At 39.7% G+C, this 22,525-nt stretch overlaps 1 protein-coding gene across 2 annotated transcripts in view; it reads left to right on the top strand.

Annotated features, from left to right (window-relative positions):
- Positions 1–21,603, top strand: part of mdy (midway) — a 43,479-nt gene extending 21,876 nt beyond the window's left edge. The window contains exons 6-13 of one of the 2 annotated variants that reach the window (XM_066732197.1): positions 4,986–5,138; positions 7,944–8,118; positions 8,216–8,324; positions 13,125–13,169; positions 16,630–16,808; positions 19,416–19,566; positions 19,662–19,803; positions 20,803–21,603. In XM_066732197.1, coding sequence (XP_066588294.1) covers positions 4,986–5,138; positions 7,944–8,118; positions 8,216–8,324; positions 13,125–13,169; positions 16,630–16,808; positions 19,416–19,566; positions 19,662–19,803; positions 20,803–20,834 — 986 coding nt within the window. In that variant the 3' untranslated portion in view covers positions 20,835–21,603. Of the gene's footprint in view, positions 1–4,985; positions 5,139–7,943; positions 8,119–8,215; positions 8,325–13,124; positions 13,170–16,629; positions 16,809–19,415; positions 19,567–19,661 lie in introns of both variants that reach the window. The other variant, XM_066732195.1, reaches the window with a different exon arrangement.
- The last annotated feature ends 922 nt before the right edge of the window (positions 21,604–22,525 follow it).

Raw genomic sequence — 22,525 nt, 5'->3', positions numbered from 1 at the left:
TGACTCGATGCTGACTGAAGGGAAGAACTGCCTTCGGGGAACGAGTCAATATTTAACCCTGATCCACACACACACACACACACATTTGAACGGTAAATAAAAAAACCTTTCGCTGTATCGTTATCCCACATTCCACTCATTAATATTGCGGGGATGAAAAGGAAATTAGGAGGTGGAAAAAGTTGACTCTGTCTGGAATTGCGAGTAATTTGGCAGAATAATACGGGCGATGGATTGTTGGTGGAGCAAGAGAGAGAGAGAAATAAAATTGGTGCTGCTGGCGTAGGAAGAATTTCATATGCACGCCTAACGCGTTGCTAGAAGGTAGGTGCTGGAAAGGTGGAAAAGGGCGGTGGGACACAACCAATTCCGCAGTGACTTCAAACGACGACGGGGCTCGGCGAAGCGTGAAATGTCGGGGGATCAGGAAGGTGTGCTGCAGGAGGGGAGTTTCGAAGCTGTGTGTTGGCGCATATCGCCCAGCCAGCGTCAAGTAGGCAAACGCCGACTGAAATGTTAACCAAACTACCACGCGCCACGCCGTTGCTCCTCCAGAATTTTCCTACAATCGAGAAACTTGGATAATTAAAATTCACATTACGCGCCCCTACTCTCCTTTTACATTACTTACGCTCTTATCGGGAATTTAGTTTTTTAATTAAATATCGCAAAGTTCAGACTACAAGCACGGCCGAGACTTTGTATTTACTCGAGACTCTTGCAACGCTTGTTTACAAGAGCTTGTAAGAAAAATAACTGGTTCGCGAAGCTGTTACATGATAATTATAGTGTCTGTGTGTTTGAGAGAAATGTATTGCACCGTATTATAATGATTGAGTAGCGCGGAGTGGATAAGGTGCGTGGGAAATTGCGACGAGAGTCTGGAAGATAGCCAAGCACCGTTTAGATTAACTAGCTGAACGCAGCCGAATGCTTGCTTCGGTCTGCTCGTTTATACTGGATAATCCCTGCGAAATTAGGATAGGAAATTGGTTTCCGCGTGGCTAATGCAGAAAGCAGACACTCGTGGTTGTAAGCATAGCAGCTGAGGCGTTGCAGGATCTGTCGGATATGCTTGATACCGAATTGCTTTATGGGATAGCCTGTTAGTAACCCTGCTACATGCACACACACAAACATTATATATATATATATATATATATATATATATATATTGTGTAGCACAGTATATATGCAACCACCGAAATACTACTTGAACACGATCATCCTATATATATCGTACGTACACGGACCCTTCGCGGTTGGTGTAAATTATTTTTCAAGGCTGTTCCGTCAAAATTACCTCCATTTTAACGGCAGAAATTGATGGCTGTGTGCTTGTCGGACGACGTAAACGGCCGGTTGTCTGGACGAAACGCAAAATGTGTCCAAAAGCACACGAACGGGATTCACGTGCGTGAAACGAATGCGGCGTGTTTGCCAAGATCCGCCTTCACGCACGGTAACTCCGCGTGGTGATTAAGGCTCGCTGCCAAGTGGATCCTGTGCCAGGATCAGGGTTTCCTGGCGGGTCGACCGAGAGTGTGCGATGTGGGGGAAAATAAGCTATAGCTGAGGCAAAACGATCGAAGGAGCGAGTCCTTGGAACATAAGTAGAAAATTACGCGTACATTTACCTTGCACCGATCGATTCTATTTCGTCCAATAATAACCGATTCGTGTTAAATTGCAACGAAAAATCTGCAACTGCATCCTCGTAATTCTGCAATAATTTCAATGCAACGAACCATATATCGTGACCTTGTCCCAATCAATACTATTTTACGTAAAAATATCCCTCGAAGTTGTAATGAGAATTTTATAGTAGGTACGCCGTTGTAAATTTACATGTGCAATTTAAAAAAATTCCCTTGTAACGAACTATAAAATTCTTACTTTGCAGTTCGATGTAAATTAACAACGACGGACCCCGTGTGTTACCACATTGCCCATGATGGTCGTTGTAATTGGATTTTCTGTAATAGGCTTGGTAAAGCGTTACTCGTTCAATGCGGAATAGCGCGAGTGCATCAATCGGATGCAAATGCGCGAATCAGGCTCTCGCGTCGAAGTACATCTTAATTAAGAGAAGCACCGCGCTCTGGTTTGTTATTATAGCGCGAGGAAGGCGTAATTTGAATTCATGAGACTGACGTGTATATAGACGTTCCATCAGGAGTCACGACTCGTAAGAAAATACGTATATATATGTATATAGCTACTACTCTTCGACCGGGGTACTGATGATGCAGCGGCAGCACAGGTCGTGTAGCGTACATGTAACGTAAGGCTTACGCGCGAGATGCGAGATGCAGCGATCGTTTGGAATTATCGTGTAGGTAAACCCAGTTGGAATACGGAAATACGCGATCGACGACTGCAGTGGTGGACGAGTGGCATACGAGATTATAACGGAGATAGATTAATCAGAGCATTAATTTTCTTTGGAATGCAAAGGGATCGGTGTGGAGGAAAATTTAACAAGGATTGGACGGATGGAAGTGCTGTCGAATCCTGATGGAATCACTGGCTGGAATCGCGTACAGGTAGAATTGGAAATGCCGTCGTCGTCCGTCTCTTATTACGATCGCACGAGGAATACGCCATTGTGTCGTGGCCGATTGTACCCTCACACCCCTTCACGTTTTATCTCTCCACTCTTTTTTCTCTCCACCTCCTCCCTTTATTGACCAGCCCTCGACACGCGATATAAGCGACACGGAGGTCCCACTTTCGAAAATCCAATTTAAATTTCCAGACCGCAGCAACGTATAGCGATCAATTTTCATTAGGAGTCTTCATAAAGCTTTTTGCTTCGGAATTCCTTTGTGTTTCTAACGAGGCTGCCTCGGCAATGTATAAAGGATATAGTCGCTGGCGCATGTTTTATTTAATTTCAATTTTGAGAACTGTTGGTCGAAGGCCTTTCCAACGTACTCCGTGCGCTCGTGTAGGCTCTCGTGAGAATTTTATTGTAAAGGAATCGTGCCGGGCCATCTATTTGGAGGAAGGCTCGCGTATAAAAGTCTTTCAGGGGGCATGCAGTATGAAAGTCGGAGATGAACCAGGACGAGGAAGAAAGTGCGAGCAAGTGCTCGACGACACTTTTCTTTAGTCGAGAGATGAAAGGGGTCTCGAGCTTTTCCGGATTGGTCGACCCACGGAAATGGATTCTAATCAAAATGCATCAGTCTGCTTCTTCTGGTATCAAGCGCCAATGGAAAAGGTGCGAGTGGCTTTCGTGAAAGGAAAACGCGTCCGACTGTAAAGGATGGTAAAAGGTTAAATATCACCTGCCTGGCTACTTTAGGCGTAATTTATAATACGTTATTGATATAGACGTGACGCACGATTGGCCAGCAAGATTTCAGAAATTCGGATCTTATAGAATCATGATTCTGAAGAACGTGATCACGACGATGTATACACTCGGATAAATTTTACGTCATTTTTCCAGCTGTTAAAACTGTTATTCGTAATATCGATGGTATAATTTTATTAATTTTGCGAATAATTTCTTATTTGGTGAATTATTCGCAATATCAATAAATTTAATTTATCGATATTATTATGAACGGCTGTTAACGCAGATTGGAAAATTGTATTCAAGTTTTCTCAGAATAGGTGCAAAGAGGTTTTTTATTTTTCAAGTTGAGTAGATTACGTAACAATTTTGCTTCTCAAAATGGAATATTGCATTACCTTCTTCTTTTTGCTTATTTTTATTCGTAGCTCTAGACTACTTTAAAGTTTTACTACCATCAATTTTCCTTATGTTTCGCAATTCCTGCGAATTTTTAAAAAAGGGAAAAATTTGAGTCTTGAGTTTAGTGTCGCGTAAAACTAAAAAATCTATCTAAAAACGAGACTTCCAGTTTAAAACGAAAACTGCGAAGACATTAGGCACAAAATCACTCGTTTATGAAACTGATGTAGATACCGATACGAGGTATACTATATATAAATACATAACTCTATCGTCATTCTCGATTGATTCAGGTCAGCCAATTTTCGGCTGTCGGAAAGGTCAATGACCCCTGTCCGTCGAGAAATGGAGAACATTTTTTGTCACGCTGTACGAAACTACAACGTGACACGTACTCGAAATGGAAATATAGCTGTTGTTTGCTACTGTCACTCTGGAAAAATCCGACTGCCTGACAAATTTACTTTCACCTCTTCTCATCGCTTACAAATTCCACGTGTGTTTATATATAGATATAGGTGCTTAATTAACCTTGAATTTTAAATCGACATTTGTTTTTCGTCATCGAGTAAAAGCGATGAAATTAGGAAATTGCGCGAGAAAGTTTTGCCCGATAAAAATATATTGGCATTTCATGCCAACAATCCACAACTGCATCTCGCCGCCAGTACTGCCTAGTTTTCCTCGTCTCTCTCCAATATCGGCCTATAATGGCTTCGTGTTCGAATACGATAAAGTTGAAGTAGCGGCGACACGCTGAGATCGTGCCACTGGCAATCGCGAGATAGATTTGTTGTCATAACCAACTGTGCCCGCTGCCTTGCGACATGACATTCCCCAATAACTCCATCGCCTTATCTTAATTTGCCAATATAAAATACCAGAAAATAGTCGGGAATATATAATTGCAATATACCTACATTGAGAAAAAGACGTTGAATAAAATAAATTCTTGTTTGAGTAATACGAAAGAAATATATACTTATAGTTTTAATATTAGCGCTGATTCGTTTAATTCAATATTATTCCAGTCAAGTCAATTTTAATCCATTTCATTCAGCTTTACAAATTTTAAGTCAATATTTCACGAGTACGGTTTAAAAAGATTTATTTCAGTACAGACTCGATTTTTTCTCAGTGTATATACTTACAGACAAAAAACATTAAAGGAGGTATTAAAAATATTTCAAAAAATACCCGAGAAAATTTTAGAGATAATGCACCGTGTATATAATCTATTTCATTATGATGAGCTTTGTTTGCATTTTTTAATTTACAGTTGGTGCCATGTATGTTTGCATGCTGTACGCAATTTTGTTTCTAAAACTGTGGTCCTACGTACAAGTGAATCTCTGGTGCCGTCTGAGTAGCAGAAAAAAATCATCGCAAGGAAGAATGCGAAGACAATCACTATCTTATAATAATTTACAATGTAAGTATATTTTTTGCCCTTTTTATGAGTCATAAAAATTGTATTCTCTGAAGACTTGTAACAAAACACATAGTACTTCATAGACGTTGAATTTTGATTAGCAAAATAAGAAAATTTCTGACGTTCCAAATGATTGCCATTAATATTTAGAGCGTTAAAAAAGTTAAAAATCGATTTAAAAAAAATTGGTCTTTAAATGAACATATGTAAAGAGTCGTTATGACGTTTTTGCAGTACAGCAGAATTTCTCAGCTCCTAAGACTCGTATATATATATATATATATATATACCAAAACAGGCTATTAGTAAGTAGTAATCGTGGTGTTGATTTCCATTTGCTGGATTAACGCAGAAACTTTCCAGAGGTTCGTGGACGTGCTTATTGCGAGGCCAATATTCCATAAAGTTAGAAACTACGACGGAGCTAATCATACTTTGGATAATAGGATGCTACTGGAAGTTTGACGATTCACGCGATATCTGCCGCTATTTATTTAACGCATTAATCATTATTCCAATTAAAGGCTTCTTCTGTCTTATAATATTTTTCTTGAGGTAGAAGAATTTTTCACTTAATTTTCCTGGGTTGTCCACGAAGCAGCATAAGTGAAAGCGTGCACAATGTAATGGCACGTTGTTGAGGAGGTTGCAGAAATGCAACTGCTTAATGAATCTAGCTAATTTATCAAACACACTAATTGATTATTATTCCCACCCAAACATTAAATTAAAAAAAAAAATAACCCTTCGATAGAATAGTTTTCTACTCTCTTTTCTTGTGTGGTCCACGAAGCAGACAGAATGAGAAGTGAAAGTGGTATACGATGGCACGTCGTTGAGGAGGTTGCAGATGCACCGGCTTAATGGATCTGGCTGTGCGTGATGTGTCGACTGTTAAAATAGCCTCTTCAGCTTGAGGTTCGTGCGGATCGAGCGAGCAACGATCGATCGATCGATCAGCCAGGCTTCTTCTCGGGAAAGCTTTCCCACTTGCTTGCCCAACTTTCAATAAGCAATCACCCCCCTTAACGTCTCTGTTTCCACAAGGTAGAAAGTCCTGCGACGACGAGGCAGGCACGAACCCGTTGAGCGACTCGCGTGCCTTTGGCCCATTCGCGACCATATTTTCACGGAAAAACAATACAATTCCTTTCCCCTTTTCACCAACCGGTCATCACTGTCTTTTTCTCGGCAAATGTATTCCATTATTTATTATTGCACAAATTTTTCACAGTGTGCAACTTTCAGTATTTACGTGTAATTGTGTAATAATAATATCATTGGTGTAATTCACGATAAATACCAATTTTTCCCATCCGCAAAGAATCTCTGCTTTCGGCGAAGGAATTTTTCTTGTAATATCGCGCTACGCATAAATCACCGAGCTGGTACGTGGAGGAAATATTAAAATTGTTCGGTTTATAGCAGTGGTGTATTATAATTTGTCTGAATTGTTGGTTAGAGATAGTGCATGGTCATGAACAATGGGGTTAAGGATCTTGTTATGTAATGTAATTATAATTATTGCTATATTGAGAGAGAAATATAGTTTATCCCTGTAACTATGAAGACCACCCCCTCCTTGCATCAAATATACTGGTTCAAAACTTATTAGTGTATAATTCGTGACGTGCAACTAGTGTGGCAAAAGGCTTTTTTCTTAACGACGTTTCTATTTGTTTCAATCCGTCTGAGGACCCTACTTTGGTATTTTCCCCCTTTGTTCCCCAGGATATTACAGTACTTAAAGCCAGCTTCGTGTGTCTTGAAAGGGGCGCGCTAGTCCCACTCTATACTACTAGTACACAGGGATATAGTGCACACCAACACGACACTTGAGTGAGAATATGAAATATAGACTACATCCGTACTATCAGTACTATACCTATATCGTTAATTCGACGATTTCTGGAATTCATTTTCGTATACGTATATAACTACACATTCTCACCCTACCATGATTGTACTGGTGTGCACAGACCCCATAAAATAGAGTATTGCGATGCTGCGACGTGGCTTGCAATGGTGGATTGAAAAAGGAAGGACGAAAAGCGAAGTTTGGAACGAACGGTTGAGCTCCGATCCACAAATTAACCTGGAGCTTTTCCTCCTTTATAAGCTGCTGCTATACTTTCCCTGAACGATCGACTGCAATCTTCGCTTGGGCAATCTGCCACCCTGAGATTGCCCCTCGTAACGTCTGTTCACCGAGCCTATAACTCGATGCTTCTTAGCAGAAACTGTTTGAAGAGATTTTATTGCACCATGCACAGTCGTGTTATTGAGAAAAGCGTTAAAGCAAATATCTATAGCGAAGATTATTGAACGATTGCATTGCGAGGGAACGATCCAAGTTGAACACAAGACCCAGGAAGTAGCTAGATTCAGGGAAACTGTCGACGTAACCTGGCTTATTTGAATTCCAGATTAGATTATCAATCCCAACACGTAGGATAATCGCTAAAATCCTATTAGTCTATATACTCAACGTGGCTTTGCCTCGAATCAAATCTGCGAATGCTGTACGATGATTTTTGCAAGATTGTATCATTTCCTTTTCCTTTGTCTTGTTCCACTGAAAATAAACTTTACACTTCGAATGAAGGTCCAAATGTTGTAGGATGATTTTTCGAAAATTGTATAATTTTGGTTTTCTTTCATTGAAATTAGAAAGGTTCTATTATTTTATATACTCGAATAACTTACGTTTCGAATCAATGTTTCTAACGTTGTTAAATGATTGTATCGTAAAATGATTCGTGGAAAAGTGTGTAATTAATATTTTCTTTCGTTTTGTGTCATTAGCAACCGGATCCAAGCAAAATAACGGTGATCACGATAATAACGATATTGAGAACTGTGGAACGGCTTTGGTGCAATATCCAGATAATTTGAATTTCTCCGATCTCTACTATTATATTTTGGCACCGACTCTTTGCTACGAGCTGAACTTTCCGAGGACCCAGAGGATTCGAAAGAGGTAAATAAAGTTCCAAATAGTATGTACGATGAGTATTGGCTTTCTCGATTTTAAATGACATGTATATATAAGCAAAGTTGAATATACGTTCTTTCAGGTTCCTTATAAAACGAATCTTGGAAGTTCTGATCGGCTGTCAAGTCGTCATGTCACTCTTTCAACAATGGATGGTGCCGTCTGTCAAGAATTCTCTCATACCGTTCAGTGTAAGTGTTTTACGCTTTTCTTTTGTTCCTGGAACATTGACGCTTGAAAAGATCGATTCGGATGCATTACCGAATATGACCAGCGCGTCTTTCCTCTTTATTAAATTTTTTTACAACGTCGTTTATTACAGAATATATGTATATGTACAGGTCGTCACTCTAAACGGCCAGAATATATGGAAAAAACATGTATCTCCTTAATTATAAAAGATATTCAATTTTTCCATATGACCTTTTCAAATTTGTATAATTAACATTTAAGAAGATCTAAAGAAAGTTGTGATATTTCTCCTAGTTATGAATATACACCTCTTTATCATTCCATGTTCTGGAATATTCCAACTAATTTCTTCTATATATATATATATATATATAGGCTCATCGCATCAGTAATAGTCTCTCTTAGATCAATATTTCCTTCGTTCAAGTCGAAGGAAATTAGAAACGAGGATAGAGTCCAGATGAAAGGGAGAGACGGGTCTTTCAATTGTGATACGCGCTTACGTTTATAGAAGGAACTTATTTCGCGCTACACCCTCGCTCATCCGAGATAATAATGTGATATCCTATATACGGACAACGCACAATAACGTTCTGGACAAACCATCAGTTTTTATCACAGGGACTATTAAAGTCCCTCTCTTCGCGACTATATTTGACAGGAGGATCATTTATTAAGAGACATTGCGGATAATATCAAGAGAATACGTCATTTAACTCGTGGAACGTCCTTCCTACTTTTCGCAGCGCGAAACTTGCCAGAAGTACGGTTGTATGTGGAGAAAATAATTCGAGACTTGTTCTGCTAATTGTCGTCGCTTCTCAGGAATATATTTGAGAAACTATAATACAATCGTATATAGTATACTGTATAGCAGTATTAAAATAAAAAAAAAAACGTGTGGAAAATAACAAAAGACTTATTTTGCCAAATATTGTCGTGTGTCTCAGGATATTTGAGAACTTGCAATATAATTACGCACTGCACTACAAACACACACACACACGATATTGTACACAAAGAGGGTGTGCATGATCGCAAATGGAAACACTTCTGACAGCTTGAATGATTGGCTATCCAATGCGACCCACCACGCTTTATAACATCCATGCGTGTCCATATTTCGCCCGTATGATAACAATCCGGAATTTACATCCGCAGCGCGGTCCGATGAAAATTTGATAAATATTTGTTCGCAGTTAGCGCGTACATGTGGGGAGCTCTTGTTGATTCAAGAGAACGACCGGTGTACGGACGGTGGAGCTAGCTCCACTACTATTACGATTTATACTCGCGCAGGTGTGTAGTAGGGTGAACCATGCGATAAAAATAAGAACTTGCAGTTTCCGTGAAAGATTCTGTCGGTGACCTCGCGAAAAGCCAGCGAAACAGAAAAGTACGTGCCAGTCTTCGCTGAGAGATCGTGACTCGCAATTATCGAAACCAATTTGTCCGTATCTGGGGGAGGGAGGGGAGGAGCGTGGAAGATATTGACTTTCTCGGCGATTATTATTATTATTACAGTATAGGAGTAGTAAGATTGAAAAAGGCTGAGAGAAAAAAAGAAGAGTGGGATAAAATAAATAAAAGCGTTTTTGATCGATTTTGCGATATCGATGAAGTTGACGAGGAGAGACGTTGTGACGGGGTTCTATGAGGTGGGAAATTACTTAATGACGAATAGGAAAGTTCATGCTCGTGGAAAGCGGTCTTATTGCCAGCAAGTTTCCCAACAATGCCTCGGAGTGCAGTTGTCGTGACGGCGAATGGTAAACTCATATAGCGATATGTACTCCTAGACTATATTTTCCGGCTCTCCTGTCGCGGTGACGGCTGTTCTCGCGTTTGTCAAGCTCTCTCTCTCTCTCTCTCTCTCTCTCTATCTTAGTTTCTCTACCTATCTGTCTCTCTCGCTTTCCCACTGGCACCTTCCCGTATATAGCTTCAGAGTGTGTGTGTATATATATTGTATACCATAGTGCGCCGCCGATCCAAATGCGATTCGCACCTTTCAGAAGCAGCGCTCTGTGATAATCGCAAATGGCATTCGCGCGTAAAGCGTTCTGTTCGCGTTTCGCTTAATCAGCTTTTAAAGTGAATAGGAGCAAGAATTTACTATTAAGGGCTCTTCGCGTATTTCGACACGCACGTGCTCGACAATGAAATTCGAGAAACTTGCGTAATTTTAGCAAATTGGAAAATATATAACAGCAGGAGATTTGATGCCAGACGCAGGAGGCGTCGATTTCGCGAAACGATCGTCGAATTCATTATCGCCCTTATAAATTTTCTCTCCAAGATTTTCATCCGCCTTCGTTGTCGTCGCAGTCTTGAAAAGGGTGCGAAGGGAAAGATGGTGGTAGGGTGAGGGGGAGGGGGGAGGGGGGGGGGGGTAACGACGCGACATAAGTACGCCTCGTTTGCCGCGCCATTGTCGGCCCCGTTGGAATTCAATTCGAGGCGAGTGAATTCCCAGTATCTCGCTGAGTTTTCTAGGGCCGCGATAAGCTGTCCGTTCATGCAAGCCCGCGTGAATCTTTCATCGTTAATTGAAACGACAATGCAGGATAGAAACGTCGAGCTTTCTTCCCCATGCCCCAACCGTAGCATTACCCTTTCTTCCCTCTTTTCTTTTCTTTTTCTCTCCGGACGAAGCCTATACAATTGAAAAAAAACAACGGCGTTTTTGTCGCGAAGAATTTTCGTCGTCCTTGGAATTTCAATGAGCGACTCTAATATTAGGAATTATGGTGAACCGTAAATTAAATATACGTGTGTGTATGTCGAATAGTGTAGTGTACGCGTGGAGTACGACGCAAAGGACAAAAGGTTGTTCGGACGTTTATTGGCTGTTTACAAACAGAAGCAAACGTGTTGCTGCCATTTGGTGGGACAACTAAAATTGGAACAGAGATGAGAACATTTAGGGCACTCTCCATTAAAGGTTATTGCTTTATATATAGGTCGATGTTTTATTATTAATTGACACGACAATGCTGCATAAAAGTTTCAATTTTCTTTACACCGTAACACCGATAGCACTGATATTTAATGCATTTGGAAAAATAATATTTTTGTCGCAGAATTTACTTGCTTCTTGGAATATCATTAAATGTCTTTGATATTAGGTAATAATCGTTGATTTATGGTGAATCGAAAAAGAAATATACGTATGTGTGTGTGGAATATTGTAGCGTACGCGTGGAGCATGACACAAAGGACAAAAGGTTGTTCAGACGTTTATTGGCTGTTTACAAACAGAAGCAAGCGTGTTGCTGCCATTTGGTGGGACAACTGAAATTGAAACAAAGATGAAAACATTTAGGGCACTCACGATAAAAGGTTATTGCTGTATATGGGTCGATATTTTATTATTAATTAACACGACAATGCTGGATAAAAATTTCAAGTTTTTTTGTATTATAAAACCGATATGATTGCTTTTTAATGCAATTGGAAAAAACAATACCGTTTTTGTCGAGAAGAATTTTCTTCGTCCTTTGAATTTCACTTATTATTTTCAGTATTAGGAAATGTATTTGGTACTTTATCGGGAATTGTAAGGTAAACTAGCCTACTGTGACTGTACATTGTGTATAGAATACTATATAGTATAAGTATACCATGTGCCACAAAGGACAAAAGGTTATTCAAACGTTTATTGGCTGTTTATATGGAAACAGAAGGAAACGTGTTGCTGCCATTTGGTGGGACAGCTGAAAATGAAACAGACTTGAGAACATTCCTGGCTCTCTCAATTAGTAGGTTATTGCTGTATGTCGATTTTTCCACGATGAAAAATTGACGAGATGCTCGAAGTAAAAAAACACTAAAAAATATTATATCGACAGAAATTTCCATTTTCTTGCAACGAGGAATTATCGTCCTATACGGGTTATCGACTATCAATACTAATCGATATAGTGATGAGAAATGAGAGGAAAACAAAGAAGAAATAGTTCTCTGATGATTAATCGCGTACGGATTGCAAGAATTGAAGCATTACAGTGATTATTTTCTTCCGCTTCGTTGAAGCAGAAATATATACATGCGTGAATGGATCTTCCTTGTTATTTATTTCTTCGTCCAAGCAAACGTTTATCGTGAATTATTTAATTAGCGCAGACGCTCTGAATCGCTTTCAAATTAGGAATTGGTTCGTTTGCGACTGACGCAAAAAGCGTACTGTTTACATTTTATAGATAGATGAATGTGTATACAAGCAAGAAAATGTAAAATATGTTCTTTAACCACTCACACATTTCAAGAATCGAATCAAAACAATCATTATTTCCTTCCATCTCGTCGAGGAAGAAATTTATACATGTGAATGGATCTTCCTTGTTATTTATTTCTTCATCCGAACAAATGTTTATCGTGAACTATTTAATTAGCACGGAGGCCTTGAATCGCTTCCAAATTAGGAATAGATTCGTCCACGCCTGGCGCAAAAAGCGTATATACTGTTTACATTTTATACGTGTATGTGTGTGTAAGGGAGAAAAACTAAAATATGTTCTTTGCTGTCCGTACTTTGTACGCTTCTGTTGGCTCACAGATCTTTCTCGCCGAGCAATAATTTAACAATCCTGCCAAGCTAGACGATACAGCAGGGGGACACGAGTTGCGTCCAATTAGAAACTTGGAGTCCCGGTATCTCTGTCTCTGTGTTTTGCCAGCATCTCTCTTCAACTTGCATTTGTTTTGCATCCGTCTTTCCTTCCTTCCTTCCTTCCTTCCTACCGTATTTACTCTTTGGATTAATAAACTTGTACTTTGTGCGTCCGTTTGTGTTACAGAATATGGACGTCGCCAAGGCCTCGGAGCGTCTACTGAAACTAGCGGTGAGTACTCGACAAATATTTCATAAAACACGAAAACACACGTTGAACTTAAACAGGCAACGCCAAAGCACGAACAAATTCATTTTACAAGTTATCTAATCGCTGTGGGATTTATGGATCTCGCGCGTAACTTTATTATTATTATATGTATATATATACTGCACACACTTTGGTTGGTGAATTTTCCATTGGAAAGTCTGACAGCGTCTGGAAGTTTGGCGCAATTCGCGAATTCATTTGATCTGGCGTCGCGCTGTTCGTCCCGAAACAAGAGGACGTAGTGCTTTGTTCGACGTCGACGTAAATCCGTTGTTTCGCGTGGCGCCAAACTAGAGGAATAAAATATACTCGAGCGTGAATATGACGGACGTTCGTGGGAGGTCCCTTGGGATATTCCAACGAAATAAAGCGATATTCTGGGCGTTATTCCCTTTAACGTAAACTTTTAATCAGACTTTTATTTCGATCCTTAGCCCGCGTGCTTTGATACGTGTACTATACCGTGTCTTTTTGGACATTGGGCAAAAATCATGATGAAAGATGAGCTTTGGCGGGATTCGTTAGTCGGTCTACCGGTTTTTTCAACGCTGCGTGGCTTTCTTTCCACTCTGCAGCGATACAGTTCGTGGATCCTGCTTTTTTCTTCTCTTCGATGCTATGGCTGAGCTGCGTCGTGGTTGTGCGTAGTGGTACATCATATATATATTTACATATATATGGTTACAGTATATACAGACAGAAACTGTGCTGTCCATCGTTACCAACGCTCGTTATTCTCTCGTTAGCTCAAATGCTGGAGATTGAATCTAGCCGGCCGTAGTATTTTGGACTGGGGGAGGCTCGGTGAACCGAATTCAATTATATGAATCCGTCCCAAAGCGACGCGGAACAGAGGGCTGCGCGCTGTGCTTCGGCCACGCTCGCTCTGCCAACATCCTCGGCAGCGTGGATAATGACGATAGTCGAGAGACTCGTCCTGGAGATACGCGTCGATTATTCCGTTTTAAGCACCGGCAAACCGTGCCACGCATGGTTGATACGTTGTCGGAGAATTTTCGCGCCAACCTTTGCTTCTGCGTCAACGCACGTGCTTTCGAAAATTCCGAGCTCGCTTGACCGTGCAAAATTTCATCATGGAGAAATAAGGCGAAGAGGACCTGGCGCTTCTTTTGATAATTCTCGATCGAGGAGACTACTCGACTCGAATCGAGCAGAGCCTATCATCGTTTCCGGTGAAAATAACCTCAAGGTGTCTCGCGGCCTCTTTTTTCACGATTGGGTGAGAGGGTTAATTACGCTTCTTAAATTAGATATATATATATATATAGAAATAGAAAGGGAACGGGACGTAAACTTTGGGGACGCTTAATTCTCCCTTTAGTCTCTCGGCGTAATGTGGACGAAGGAAAACTTTGATCTCGCGGTAATAGCGAAAGGCAATTTTCTTGCCAAGTTTTCAAGCAGCTCACACCACTGGCACACCGCTCGGTAGATCATCTACTTTTTTTCCTTCTCTGATTTTTTTACCTCAGTCATCTGCCTCAATTTATGCGGCCAGCTGTCTTTCAACCTAATACCGAGCTAAATTCCGTTCTGATCTTAATCAGATACGAGCACTCTGCCCCATCCACGAAACTATATTGTGTGTGTATATATATATATATATTTACCATGTAATAACATGCTGTGCCTTCAACAATATCAACTATCAAGCCTTCGCCGTTAACATGACATTGTTTCAACACGCTAACCCTCCTCTCCAAGCCTTTTTTCACACGTATATATAGCACAGCAACGGATATACATATATATTATAAATCGTCCAATAGCAACCTCAATCCCTTGCCGATTTTCAATGCGCGAATGGACGTAGACACAATATGACAGACAATAAAACGAAAAACGAATTTTTCCTTAGACATTTTTACCATCTCGATAACTCGATATTTCTATACGAAGAAAATCCTTAGCGTGTATATTTGTAGCAGGCTGGAATAAGAGCGTTGCTGAGCAATTTTATCTGTCGTGTGCGGGGTATAGGTATACGCGACGAATATCCCGCTGGGGCATATGGTTATTACGTATTTCCATCAATGATGCAGACATATCGGATTTATGAATATTGCATCAGAGGCAAGGAGAACCACTGCCGGATGCGAAGGATCCACTGCAGTACAGGCCAATCTATTATACAAGGTGTCCGGTTAACTCGTATCTAACTGATAAATTCATATTGACCGAATTACTTTTAAAATAAAATTCTTATATTAATTCTTTATACAGCCTTTGATGAAAAGCTTGTTGTACATTAAAAATTGTTCACTTGGAAATTTCCTGTGGTTCCCCAGATTGACGTGTTCGATAGAAGAGATCGCCAGATACTTGTATTTATAAACTGTTTAATAACTCTGTAATTAAGAATAATATCAAAAAACGCTATAGGACTTTTCTTCTTCGAATCATCCCTTTTATACTAATCTATTATTTTGGCAAAATTGAATGCGACACCCTGTATACCTATAGTTTACTATATATATATATATACCTAGTAACTTTATTGTCAGACCCGTTTGTCCGTTCCATTACGATGGGGAAAAAACTATTCTGTCATTGCTGCAAGAAAAAGTATAAAAATTCGATAGAATTCTTTTGGCACTTCGGAAGGTTTTTGAGGCTTTTCAAGCGGTCCGTATCAAGAGAAGTAACGGTCGGAAGTGGAAGCTCAGCGTTGAATAGCTGACGGCTATGGAGGACACTAGAGTGAAACGTTGAAGGTTTAGCCCGCGAATCTTGAATCCTTTGTGTCGACTTGCAGGGGTAGGAATCGACTTTGTAGAGAGTGCCATAGGAAAACGAAATTAAAATGTCGACGAGAGTTTTAGCGAGTGACGAAAGCTCTCTCTTTCTTTTGCGCGAGCACACTCACACATATACACATGCACAGACTAAACGTCTTTCCGGAAAAGTACGAATGCCTTGCGGCTCGCCACGGTAGACTTGACCTTTGTGCGCGGTAACATTATTAAGTCCTTTAGCTGCAAAGGGAGAAAGGGGATTGAGGAGAGAGAGAGACAGAGAGAGAGAGAGAGAACACGCGGATGATATGCTGCTACGTTAAAGGCCCTAGGGCTCTCTGCAACCGCCCGAGAAAAGCCACTGCAAACGAAATAACTTCCGAATTCTTCCTTCGAAACTGAGACTTTTAGCTCTGACGGCAAAACCAACTTAGAAGCCACAATTGGCTGCCGACACTGCTTTCCACCGCTCATCTTTGCCAGCCAAGTAATCTTTGCCAAGTGTACAGTGTAGTATTGTATATATATATATATATATATATATATGTACAGTATATCCTAGAGTGCAAACTGTATCTTCCTTTCTTGATCTCTAATAAAAGTACCGAATCCTTACCCACAGCTACATATTTAACGACGACTTAATATTTTTTATTAACTTTCAGATACCAAATCACTTAATGTGGCTGTGCTTCTTCTACTTAACGTTTCACTCATATCTGAATTTGATGGGTGAACTATTGCATTTCGCTGACAGGAATTTCTATTGCGATTGGTGGAACGCCAATAATATCGACACTTTCTGGAGGAGCTGGAACATGCCGGTTCATCGATGGGCAGTACGGTAAATAAATTTTAACTCTCCCCACTCCTCTGATTACTCCCTTGTATATTTATTATTATCACGATACGCTAATCAGATTTGTAAGTCAGCCGCAGGTTAAATGGATCTCAGTTGCGATACAGTTTATAAGAAACAACGTTTATATACCATTCTCCCCATCGATGTGAAACAAAAGCTAAGCGCACGAAACTTACAAAAGAGCCGTTTAATGCAAAATAACAAGATTTATCGCTATAATTTTGTTGCTCCTACCAAGTAGCTTGGCGTACCAACGGTATACAAGTTTTCATAATCGCATTATCTGCCCGAAGACGCGGAATAAATTGCCGGAAGGATAAGATCTCTTTGGCAGACGGAAAGGTATACACAAAAGTGTAGTATTGTGTTTTTAAAGAATCTAAAGGGGCGGGGTGTATAGAGAGCCAAGGCTCCGCGGGAATTAAGAGAGAAAGTCTCTGAGCTACGCTGGTCCAAAGCTTTGATACCGGCGGTTCTCAAAAAAACTGGGATGAGTCTTCCAGCTGAATCTCGTTAACGAGCGTGTCCCAGCTTCGCAATTTTATTTAATTACTTTTTCTCGCTATATATAGTCGAGTGAAGACGTCGCGTCGCGTCTTTGCGCGCTGTACGTGCGGCCTTGAAGGTAAAATCAGAGGGAACTGAGAGGGAAGCATCAAGGATTCTACGCGATTTTGATTATCGCGACTTTTCTTCGACGCGTTACCCTTTAACCTACGAAAACTGCCAGCCGGCTAATTGTTGCAGCTTCTCCTTACACGCACAACAAGCCGGCTCTGTGCCCTCAAAAGAAAGTCCTTGATACGTCGGCTTTTCTCGGCTCGGATCGGTTGGAAAAACCCGCTTCTCTTGGATTTTCCCTCTCCCTCTCAACGAGTTTTCCAACAGACTCTCGCTCCGTTTTTGTCCGCGTACACCCCCCGTCTCTGTGCACGGAATGCGCGCTTGTAGAATGTACCTTTCATCCAGTTACCTGGTACCTAGTCATTGAGCGAGAGAACCGCGGCGACCTGCGAATGAGTCTGAAAAGGCGAAAAACCACACGCGAGTCTCAAACCCTATATATATATATATATATACGTAGCAAACTATACTCTTCTCGTTCTAACTCGAATATCGCATCGCTGCGAGATTCTCAAGTAATTTTTTCTAGCTCTATTAGAACAGAAGAAACGTAATAAGGGTCTCTCGAGCTGCTCTCGCTGTAAAACTCAAGATGCGAAAGAATTAAAATCTCCGGTCACGAGTTTGTGCTCGCGCTGACCGATATTCCTGGTTTTTCATAGCAAATTATATATAGCACTTGGGAAAACCTCCGCGTCTGATTTTCTTTCGTAAGGCGTAAGTTGAAATTTCAAGAAGGGAGGGTGGGGAAAAGTGGAGAGGGGTGGTTCAATCTTTTTGCTGTCGTATTCGCGCCGGAGTCCCGAGCTGCGACTGGCATCCCTGCCGTTCCTGACACGAGGTGAAAATGGAAAAGCAGACGACGCACGCGGCTTATAGACACCGCAGAACGTATAGTAATGGAGGAGGAAAGGGAACTGGGGTAGCTGGGAAAAGCGTCTTTTCAGATTTCTAATAGGAAAAGCCGATATGCATCGCAGCTGCACTTAAGGCTATTTAGTTCCAGCGGCATTTTAAATGCGCCAGTGTAATACTTTTGATACTATCAAGGAAAAATCAAAGATTAACAAGAAGAAGCTCGATTCTCCAAAGTGTAATCACTTTTATTCCTTAAAGAGATTTTTCATAAAGAACCTAATTACATTCTATGGTGTAGCAGCTCGTAATATATAAATTAAAAATTGTTCCTTTTTTTCGCTATAGAATAACTATATACAGGATCCGCCATGTAAAACGTCACAGAGGAACGTTATAAGGGAAGAATTTCTTTAATTATAAGAAATATTAAAATTTTGAATGAGACATTTTTCAAGCCTTTGGCTATTTATATCGACAAATGTCACATACAACATTTTGATAACAACAATCGTACCAAGGTGTACGCGTTCGTCTACATCAATGCTCCGGAGTATTTCGGTTGACGAAGCCTGTATTAAAAAATCACAAAAAATTCGCGACTCATCTACGTCGTATTATTCGAGTAAGACTCGCCCCATGCATTCTCAGAACTTTTCCTACTTTCTCAGTCACCTCTCGATTCGCGCTATATCGTTAATCTCCAGCTTGCTAACGATCTTCTTTAACCCTGACTCCGGCATTTAAGTAAAACCCCAAAAGGAAAATAACCACTGCCATGCGATTCGCGAAAACTTTCTTAGATATTGCTTTAATTTTTCAGAAGAATTTTAGAACGTGCCTCTTGAACGGTCTCGTAGCGCTCCCTTATCTCGGTGACCCTGTTTCCACCACGAACGTTTTGCGCTATTCAGTATAATGGCCGAGAAGAAATAACGCACGCCAAGCTAGCCTCGCGTAGCTATTGCTTATCACGATTCTTCGCTTCGCGGCTCTTGTCCTGGAATCTTGCCCGTAACACAGGCAAAAATTGCATTCCTGTATATTGGTACAGTTGGAAATCAAAAATTAAGCTACCAATATTGATGAAACTATATTTTCTTTGCACAGGCACTTGTACATCCCGATCGTTGAAATGGGCTACGGTAAAACCACTGCTTCCATCACTGTGTTCTTCGTCAGTGCCTTTTTCCACGAGTATCTGGTCAGTGTGCCACTCAAGACTTTCAAAATCTGGGCCTTTATGGGTATGATGGGCCAGGTAGGATTGTACTATTTTAATTATTTTTCTTCTTCGCATATGTGCTCTTCTACAACTGTATGTATCACGCCTGGTATTTCTATTTTTCGTCATAGATACCTTTGTCAGTACTCAGTAAGATAGTGGAGCAACATTGTGGTGCAAGATGGGGAAACATCGTCGTTTGGGCCAGTCTCATCATTGGCCAGCCACTCTGCATAATGATGTACTATCACGATTACGTGGTCACCCATTTCGGTGAGACTCTCTTGGAGGATTACTCGGTCGTATAAATGCACGGAGATAAATAAATTTTTTTTGTATAGAAAAAATTACTATTTATTTGTTAATTTTCCCTATACGAATAGTAAAATTTACAAATATCTAGTAAATTGTACTACATTTGTCATGTAATAATTGCTATTTTTAAAAATTCTTATATTTGAATAGTACATATTCATAAATGTATAGTATATTTTACTATATATGTAGTAAAATATTCAATACTTTGAACAGTAACTGATACTACATCCAGCATTTCCACTTATTTCTATTTTTAAAATATAAACATTACTATATTTTCATAGTAATTTTTGTAACATTATAGTTAGTACTAAGTGTGTGCTATACACAAAGAAAATATTAAAGTAAATTTTATTTTGGATTCATAGATCTACTGCCATAACTTTGTATTCCCAGGCCAAATGCTTTAATTTTAGCAGCAGTTATAATATCACAGTAATTTTTAATACAACAAAAATATGTAATAATATATAGGGTGTTAGATTTTTAAAAAACTCAAGTTGACCTTTGTGTAACCTTCAAAAAATCAGTCATATATTTTTAGTAAAGTCATTTAACATTTACTGATGACATAATTTAAAAATTAATGAAATGTCCCTACAATTCTATCTCTTGGCACTATAGTAAAGCTTCGTATGCTTTCTTACAAAAATCAATAATATGTACAACAGAATTCGTAGTATCGTAATTTTTCCCGTATACACTCCATAATGTAATGTAATTCAGAGTTATGACAGCCATGCTTTAAAATACAATACAAATTTCTGTGTTTTACACCAAATTTTACTGTAATATTCTCTCGGTGTAAAATAGCAAATATTACTATATCGAATATGATTTTTACCGAGTTACTAATTGTACATAGTACTATACTAGTATATCAATATTTACTATAATCCTTTATGCGTCCCAAAGTTACTATATAAATATAGTATTTATTACTCTATTTTATAGTGAGCGAGGCGAGACAACAGCTCCACAAGTAGCTGAGTAACCAAAAAACGAGCGATTCGTGCACTACCGAATGACTTTTCATTCCTAACTATTTTCAAGATAAAAACATATTTTCCATGCAAGGTGCAATATTCCACAGTGCAGTTTCGCTCGTTCTTCGTCGACCTATTGTACCGCGATTATTAGAAAAAATGCATTTTTGTACAGCGTAGTGATTTTATATTATATTTTGTATGTTTAAAAGATTTTTCTTGTCGAATCCGCGAAGAGAATTGAGACCCGGTATAAAGTAGACGCTGGTCGATCGTGCCATTACCAAAGGAACCTAAATGTCAGACCGGTTTATTCTTGTTGCACTTGTCGCTAATACGCGCTCATACATGTAAGAAACTTGAATAGGGTAACTTTAATTTTGTACCATTATTTATATCCGTTAAAAATATTGGAATATGGGGTAATACACTACTGCGGTAAATTTTGTAGTTAGCTCATACCATTGATACATCACAAAAGTAATATGTACGTATATGTTATGAATATGCTGGCATTTGCATTTTCAAACTGATTTTGTCTTTGTTCGTTTGATTATCTTCGGATCACAAAGTTTCCGAGTTAGTCGTGGCATGTAATATATTATAACAAAATAGCTGAATTCTATCAGCTGCCCTCTATATATATATATATAATATATGCCTGTTTTTAGCGATGCTCACAATTGCCATGGTTCGAACAAATTTAAAATAACTTTTGTATCGATTTTTAAGAGTCATTGCTAAATAAATGGAATATTTCTTAACTAAATTTTTTGTTTCACTAAAAGCCTCCCAAAAAGGTACGAGTCACTTGTGTATATAACGTATCTAATACCATCTCCGGAGATACAAGCTTAAAGTCAGACTGCTTGAAGGATCGTTGAGAAAAAAGCCTTTTCCAGCATTGTGTAACTCTGAAATTTTTCAGGTCGATAAAATTTGTACGATTAATATTTTCCTTTCGGCCCACTTATATATATATATATATAAGTAGGGGAAAAACAGGATAAAAAGAGGATTGTTTTTACTCAGTGGAAGATTTCCCCTGAAGAAAAGTCTTTAGTGCTACTCTGATATACGTGGCTTGGCGAGCTTTGCTTCAACCGGATGAGGGGTTAAAGGGAAGGGGGTGGGTGACGAACCCCTATACCCTGAGGCAGGTACAACGATGATAAATTAATGATACAGGGGCTGCACGAGCCAGTCACTCATACGTATATCACGTCACATACGTAAGTACAAAATACAAGGTAACAAAAAAAAAATTATTTCACATTATATTTTCTCCAACTTATTTGGATAAGCCATTTGAGAAAACCAAAAAACTCTATCCACTCTATTTATTCGAATAAACTATTTAACAAAAGCAGATAACTCTACCCACTGTACTCATACGTTAGTTCACCCAAAATCTGGAGTGATTTTCAGATGTTATTTCTGAATTTATATTTGTCTGCTGTGTGTGTGTGTGTGTGTGTGTGTGGATAAGCTGTTTAACAGAAGCATATAACTCCAGCCACTCTACTCGTACGTTAGTTCGCCCAAAATCTCCAGTGATTTTCAGATAAATGTGGCTGCGGAAGGTGTTGGTGCAGCGCTCCCTGTAGGACACTGAGGCTTTGTGGGGTGGCGCGGGCGCGAGGATGGATGTTGGCTCGTCTGGCGGGGAAAGATGGCAAGGGTGGAGGATG

The sequence above is a fragment of the Prorops nasuta genome, unplaced genomic scaffold, assembly GCF_024137725.1.
Source record: "Prorops nasuta isolate Cenicafe-Biocafe unplaced genomic scaffold, Cenicafe_Pnas_1.2 PNAS00010, whole genome shotgun sequence".
Classification (NCBI taxonomy): domain Eukaryota; kingdom Metazoa; phylum Arthropoda; class Insecta; order Hymenoptera; family Bethylidae; genus Prorops; species Prorops nasuta.
This window is presented reverse-complemented; position numbering and strand designations above follow the sequence as displayed.